We start from the raw sequence: 8002 nt of genomic DNA on the forward strand, positions 1-8002 counted from the left end.
TTACAAAGTCCTTGAATGTAACTGATGTAAACTGTGGGCCATTATCAGAAACCAGTTGTTCAGGTAACCCGTGTAACTAAAAATAGATCTTAGTTTGTCTATAGTGTTTTCACTGGTGGTACTTTTCATTGGTATAACCTCCAACCACTTGCTGTAGTTATCTATTAGTATCAAAAATGAATGGTTCTTAAAGTCTGCAAAGTCAATATGAATTCGTTCCATAGGGCGTGAAGCGCGAACCCATGGATGCAGCGGTGCTTCTGCAGGAAGTGCTTTCAACGACTGACAGGTTCCACAGGTGGCAGCAAGGTGTTCAAGTTCAGAGTCCAAGTTAGGCCACCAGACATAACCGCGAGCCAGCGATTTCATTCTGTTTACTCCAAGATGTTGATCATGAAGTTCTGAAAGAATAGTATTCCGCAGAGTCTCTGGAATTATAACACGTAGACCCCATAGTAGCACACCACGGTCAACACCAAGTTCAAACCGTTTGCTAAAATATGGTCGTATTTTGGGATCGTCGTTATGTTTTGGCCACCCACTTAATACAAAGTCAATGACCTTACTCAGAATTGGACATTTTCGAGTTGCGTCAGCAATCACTCTTGCCTCAACGGAAGTTCCTCAATGAAAGATACTAAGTCATCTGTACTTTCAACCCCGCTACTGGTTACAGGTAACCGTGACAACCCATCACAATTGCCATGCGCAGACGATTTCCGATATTTTATGTCATATTGGTAACCCGATAGGAGTATAGCCCATCGCTGCAAACGTGACGCGGCTAAGGTAGGTATCCCCTGGTAGGACCGAAAATTGTTGTCAACGCGGTATGATCGGTAAGTAGAGAAAACTTGCGCCCATAGAGATATTTGTGAAATTTTTTTACTCCAAAAACGATTCCTAGCGCCTCCTTCTCTACCTGAGAATAGTTCCTTTCGGCTGGAGCAAGTGTCCGAGAAGCATAAGCAATCGGTTTCTCCGTTCCATCTTCCATAACATGGGAGATAACTGCCCCACTCCGTATGCCGAAGCATCGCAAGCTAAAATCACAGGTTTCTGTTCATCATAGTGAATGAGTACCCCTGTACCTGAGAGTTCGTCCTTAGAGCGGTCAAAAGCTTCTTGGCACTCAGCCGACCACTCCCACTTTGCTCCTTTACGTAACAGTTGATGTAACGGATGAAGCATTGTTGACAAATTCGGAATAAATGAACCGTAGTAATTCAGGAGTCCCAGGTAAGATTTCAGGGTTCCAACATCGGTAGGCACTGGCGCTTTCATGACAGCCTCTACCTTGTCGTCAGTAGGATGAATACCTTCTTCATCTACAAGATGTCCCATGAACACTACATTCTTTGCCATAAACACGCATTTGTTGGCATTCAACTTGATGTTGTGTGTATGAAGGCGTCGCAACACCTCCTCGAGTCGCTGTAGATGCACGTCATCGGATGGAGCTGTAATAAGTATATCGTCTATACGGCACACCACTCCAGAAAGACCAGCCAGTACAGTGTCCATCACTGACTGAAATATCGCAGGTGCTGAACTCACTCCATAGGCTAACCGATTATACTTATACAATCCCAAGTGTGTATTGATTGTAAGTAGATCCTTGGAGTTCTCATCAAGTTCTAGTGTGCATAGGCCTGCGTAAGATCCAGCTTAGTAAACTTTTTACCCCAGCAAGGGTCGCGAACATATCGTCAATGTTCGGTAGCGGATACTGATCTTCGCTAATTTCACGATTTACCGACACTTTATAGTCCCCACATAGTCGTAAACTTTTCTTGTCCGCCTTTGGCACGACAACCAGCGGACTTGCCCAAGAACTATTATCGACACGTTCAATTACACCATCTTTTTCAAGAATTTTCAATTCCTCAGTCACCTTGTCTTTTAATGCATAAGGTACCGGTCTGGCTTTATGAAACCATGGTTTGCTATTTTCTTTCAAATGAATAGTTGCTTTGAAACCTAAAATCGGTTTGTCATTTTTCACAAATACTTCTGAGAATTTTTGTTTCATAGTTTCTACCGGATCAGAGCTATCTACTTTGTTAACACTAGCAAAGATTGTTTTCCAGTCAAGTTTTATTTGTTTCAGCCAATCACGACCTAGCAAATTTGGCCTATTTCCTTTGACAACAACAGCAGTCAGTAATTTCCCTTCACTTGATACAGTAATTTCACCTAAAGTGTCTATGCTCTGACCTGAATAACTTTTCAGCTTAATGTTAGTTGGACGAAGATTATTACCACCCAGTTGTGCGCGGTAAGTTTGTTCATTGATTAGAGTTCTTGAACTACCCGTGTCTAGTTCGAATAACACATCTTCATTATCAAGCATAAAATTCACCTTAAACGGATGATTTGATTTGCTTTCTGAATTAGAATAAACAAACAAAGTAAGCTCTTCATCACTTGATTCTTCGACAAAGTTAGTGTTCTTCGCAACTGCCGGTTCCTACAATTGTTTGCTAAGTGACCAATTTTACCACAATTATAGCATTTACTTTTCTTGTGCATGCAAGAATCTGAACGGTGATTCCCACCACAACGATAACACCCATTTTTCTTCATCGGAGTTTTTACGGGTTTAGGCTCAGACGGTGTTGAAACAGGACGCGACTTAATTTTCACTTTATTAACAGCTGCCGCTGCCATACCACCAAGGACACAGTGTCTTTCTCAGCCATTTCCATAGCGGTACTTATCTTAATGGCCTGATCAAATGATAACTCCTCCTCGGCTAACAGTTTCTTTTGAATTGTTTCTGACCGTAGACCGCAGACAAACCTATCCCTCAATGCGTCATTTAAAAATGTTCCAAAATCACAATGTGTAGATAATCGTTTCAACTCGACTACATATTCAGATACTGTTTCCCCCTCTTTTTGATTGCGTTTATTAAACTTGAACCTTTCTGAAATTGTGAGCGGCTTGGGGTTATAATGATTTTTCAACAGTTTGACCAAGTCTGCATAAGATTTATCCTTGGGGAGTGCAGGAGCAACCAAGTTCTTGAGGACCCCATACGCTGTCGATCCTATCACGGACAGAAAAACAGGGACCAGTTTCTCATCGGGCACTTCGTTGGCTTCGAAGAACTGTACCAACCGTTCCTCATAGTTTAGAAAGCTTTCTTGGCCATCCTGGAATTCACTTATCTTCCCAAACAAAGGCATGATGATTACAAATGTTTATCCTCGTCGCCACTTTTGTAAATGCACCTCTGGGAACACAATAAGCAGAGAAATTCTCAAGATTTACACATTTATTTGGCGGAATTTTCTATCGACCTTTTACCAACGATAAAGACAAAGAGTTCCGAATACTAGTACACATATTAGAATATAACACAATATCGTTGTCATCTTACTCAGGTTAAGAACCACTAAATGTTAAGGTGTAAAACTATTAATTTACTACACTCCGTAAGCCAGCTTGATGAGTTCCTCACATGATGAATTCAACGACCCGAGTGAGGCTCGGACCAACATCGATGAGGGACAAGTGATTCAAAGTCAGCGACCTTTACCACTCGGCCACGGAAGCCCCGCGACATGTATAAAACTCCTTTACTGAATGCATACCATCCCCTTTAGACAAATACTAATACATACATACACTACTATTTTCATACTCCATCCGTCTTTTCTTTGTTGAAAACACATTTTGTCATTCCATTCTAGGAGATGTCTGAGACTGACTTAAACATTTCATAGGCAATATAGATAAACAGTAGTTGATATTAAATTTTGGATAGAGGTAACACACTGTTAAGAACATCATTGAAATATCTTACACATAACAGATATTTTTTAGCAGACCTCTACTGCCAAATATCATGCAAACAAGTTACTATTACCATTTAAAAGAGGAACGTGGTGCAACTGTAAAAAAGAGGAAGCATTACCACGTCGAGAAATGACTTACTCTCAAATTTTATAAGTGAGTGAGTTGGGTTTTACGGCGAATCGACACAAAATGGTCATATATCGCTGAGAAGAAGTTATATTGAAAACGCCAAAAGCATACCTTAAATCATTTATGTAAAAATGTAAAGCATATTATGACTGTCAAGCATTTCTACAGAGTCATTTTACGTTATTATCACCACTTTAAGATCAGTTAAGGAGGTAGGTTACCTTGTTACAAGGGTAAATTCAAATTAGTTGAATCGCAGCATATTTTTGTATTTCGTGTAATATGAAGTTTCAACTGCTAAGATCTCAGTTTCGTTTGTCTCTGTCCCTTCAAGTTCATTTTTTATCCAGGTTTGAAGAACATGACACTCAAAAGGTATTTCATATTGAAAGAAGAAGGAAAATACGGATATTTAACACTTTTCAGTGTATTTTAGTTTCATTGATATTCGTAGAAGTCTGCATAATTGATAATTTTACTAGTATGCACGTTAGCTTTCTAATATAAGCTTAAAATGTATATGTCGCGGGGCTCGTGTTTCCATGGTAACACATTTTCTCTCATTTTTAAACAACTATGTATAAAAATAGGGGTTTTCGACGGCTTCAGTGCCATTCTGTTAATGACCAACATGGAATATTTGGGTAATATTATTAGCAAAATACCAAGCACTATACATGGTACCCTATTTTTCTTAAAGTTTAAAGTAACCATGGCAACAGAGATGTTTAAAATGGCTTATATCTTGCTTTTTGTCGTAATTTCTTATAAAATAATATTGAATAAAATTATCTTTCTAGTCGATGTAGCTTTAAAACATATTATTTCTAACGTAAGTCATATTTTCGTGTTATCTGCATTTATTCAAACAAATTTCTAAGCTTAGAATACTTAAGCAGTACCCCTCGTCTGGCATTTTTCATGGAAAAATCGTTCAGCATGCTACTTTTATTCTCATGGATATTGTTGAAATGAAAATAAAAAGCCGAAGCTGTGTTTTTTAAATAGACTAGTGTCAACGCTTTTCAATTTTACATTTAGATACATAGGTCACGGGCTTCGTTTCCATGGTAACATCAATTCAATTCAAGAAACCACAATTTTCTACTGAAATTTGAACAATTTTAGATCTTAGTTTTAGTATATAAGTAACAAATTATCAAAGGAACCTGTAAAATAGGTATTACAAATCAAACTGCTAGATTTTTTATTTGAAAATGGCCGTAACAAGTAACCTCTCACCCAACTATATTCCAAATAACATCGGTTACCATAGTATCAGCCTACCCAGAAGTAATTTTGTTCAATGTAAATTTGTTTTTCTGCACTTTCCACCACAACAGCACAGCATAGACTACTTTCTGATACTCATAAATGCCTAATAATAGAACTGAAGTTTGACTTCTTAAAATGCATGTATAGCAACTATATTTTGTAACATGACTTTCAACTGATCCACAGAAACAAAACCTATTACTGAATAAGGGATTCTAGAATAGTGTTTTTCTTGTTCAGCCTAAACCAGAAACATGTGGAGGCCCGTATCCAGAAATATTTGATGGGGTGGTGGCACCAGTTTAGAACGAAGGTGTCATCGGCGAGGCGCACAGCCAAGTTGGTGTGAGGTAAGGGGTGGGGTGGAGACAGGGGGTCTTCTCCTGGAATTTTGTGAAAAACAGGTATGAAATTGTGGCCTCTGGTTCATTGTTTTCGTCTAAATTATGAGGTACTGGATGAGGTACTCCTCATTTTATCTATGGAAAAGTTTGAAATATATATATGAAATGGTGGCCTCTGGTGCATTTTTGTGTCAAAATTTTGAGAAAATGTGTGTCCTTTATAAAAAAGTCGGGTGCAACTTAAATGAGTATAGGTCACTTCTCAGCCAACTAGATGGGAGGAGTGGCACTGGCCCCCGCGGCCTGGCCCTGGATCCGGGCCTAATGTATTTTTGTCAATTATTGTTGAGCAGCAAGCTTAAAGATATTTTAACATTCACATTCAAGTTTAACTGTGATTCCGGTTTCCAACTGAGCTTTTTGAGCAACAACTAAATCAGTTAAAACATCTTAAAGACAAAATTAGCGTCTTGCAGACTTCAACTGCTTCAAAGAAGAGAGTAATGTTTCAAAATATAAAGTTGTCAAAGCGAATTTTAAGGTGCTTTTTTTTCTAAATATATACTTACGTGTCATACCTTTTTTATTTTTCAAATCACTTGCCCCTTATTGATGTGGGTTCGAGCCTCACTCGGGGCATTGAATTCTTTATGTCATCTAGGTCGGTGGTTCTACCCAGGCGCCCGCTCGTGATGAAATAATGCACAGAGGGGCACCTGGAGTCTTCCTCCACCGTCAAAGCTGGAAAGTCGCCATATGGACATAGCTGTTCGAAACTTTAACAGGCGATTAAGCTAATGGTTGATTATCTTTAGTCTTATATTTCAAAATTTTAGAAGACTCAGAAAAACAAATGTATTTTTTTTCAAAGATTATGAACAATAAAAAGCCTCTTTTGTAAAATTAAAATAACACACTAGTGTTTCCCATCAATACTAGTATTTTGAATAAAAATTTAACCAACCATTCGTTAACCAGCCGGTTAAAGGTTCGGACAACTGGGCCATGACCTATAATTATGTCGGTGCGACGTTAAACAAAACCAAGATAAATAAATTTAAAAAATCATCGATAATAACTCCGAAACTGTCAGTACATGGGTCTCCTACAACCCAGGCATAAATTCTGTCTTCTGTATCAGCTACTTTAGTAATTCATAACTGAAATTAAACTTTCTCTAGGTCAGGCATTGTTACTGTTTTTTACCATAGGCTTCTGTTATAAGAAATGACTCTGTCATATAACTAAAAGTTGAGAGCGTTATTCCAACCTTGTTATCCAATCATCTTAGGTCTCATTGACTCTTACAGGTTACTCTTCACTTTTTTAAACCAATACCAAAGCTGCGTTTCAATAACGATGTCCGACTCTAAGGCAAACAAAAGTAAAGTTGGTGTATTTGTAATGCTCCAATTTCTAAACGAAGTTACAAAATGAAAGTAGTAATTGATGCATCTATACATTAAAGAACCTTTATCATGTTTATTATCTAAACGACCAAAACTGCGGGTAATTCCGTAATACATTTTTCTTTACCGTACTGTTGTACAGTCTACTGAACTTCATTAAACGTTGTGCGATATTTCAGGAAATAGTGTCTTGACCTGAATACTGCTACTGGAATAAATTACATACAAATGTTCCAAAGGATTTTCGTTTGTTCGACTTTGACAACTAAACATTGAAAGCTGTTGCACTTCAACTGTATTCAATTATAAATTGATATACACAACTTGTTTGCGTCGATTCTTACTGCTCATAACAAAAAGTCCACTTTTAAATGCAAAAAAAAAGACATTTCAGAAATCAGAAATATTAATCTTTTCTTTTACTTTTTATGTTATTAATCCGGCGAAAATGTTATATTATCCCTGATGATTTACATTTATACTGCAGGTAATTCTGCAAATTTGATAAAACAAAAGTGATGGTATAACATTATTTATCCAGGAAACATGTAATAAAAGATAATAGGTAAGGGTAGATTTCTCGGAAGCACAGAGCACAGCCTCAGAGCCATGCATTTACATAGTAGGCCCACAACAAAAACAAGCTGTAATGGAAAATATTTCAGACGGGTTGCTTCAAACATCCAACAAGTACATATTAATATAAGCTAAATATTGATAAAGGGGAAGGAATTGGTAAGGGGCGAAATGGGGTCGGGGGTGGGAAAGGAATCTGAAGGGGAAAGTTGAACAAGGACGAATAATCAAGGGAATGCCATGTTCTTTAAAAACAGTCGCACTACAACGTAAACCACAATAGCGCAGACATTCGTGTACCAAAGATAAACACACAACGACGATCAACTGAATAACAGAAAAACAAACAAGCAACACATAAGAAAACAGTAGGGTACCGTTATAGACACACAAGCTTACAAACGCACTCGCACAAGTAGGAAAAAACAAATCAAGTACCGTCTTGGGATTCGGCTGCCAAAACAA

At 37.9% G+C, this 8002-nt stretch overlaps 1 protein-coding gene across 1 annotated transcript; it reads right to left on the reverse strand.

Annotated features, from left to right (window-relative positions):
• Positions 1–3191, reverse strand: LOC128546438 (uncharacterized protein K02A2.6-like). The gene is made up of 4 exons (XM_053516955.1): positions 2673–3191; positions 1685–2470; positions 923–1530; positions 1–541 (listed from the first exon to the last, which is right to left on the reverse strand). Exons 1-4 carry the CDS (start codon positions 3189–3191, stop codon positions 1–3), a joined length of 2454 nt encoding a protein of 817 aa, XP_053372930.1.
• Positions 3192–8002: the final 4811 nt, after the last annotated feature.

The sequence above is a fragment of the Mercenaria mercenaria genome, chromosome 10 (assembly GCF_021730395.1).
Source record: "Mercenaria mercenaria strain notata chromosome 10, MADL_Memer_1, whole genome shotgun sequence".
NCBI classification, from domain to species: Eukaryota; Metazoa; Mollusca; class Bivalvia; order Venerida; family Veneridae; genus Mercenaria; species Mercenaria mercenaria.

Bases quoted from the DNA above. Each gene is read 5' to 3' on its own strand.
- LOC128546438 (XM_053516955.1), bottom strand. From the start codon at position 3,191: ATGCCTTTGTTTGGGAAGATAAGTGAATTCCAGGATGGCCAAGAAAGC. The intron at 1,531-1,684 runs GTAAAAAGTTTA...GCGATATTTCAG, and splicing joins TGTTCGCGACCCTTGCTGGG to TCAGTGATGGACACTGTACT. The intron at 542-922 runs GTAGAGAAGGAG...CTTTGTATTAAG, and splicing joins CCGAAAGGAACTATTCTCAG to TGGGTGGCCAAAACATAACG.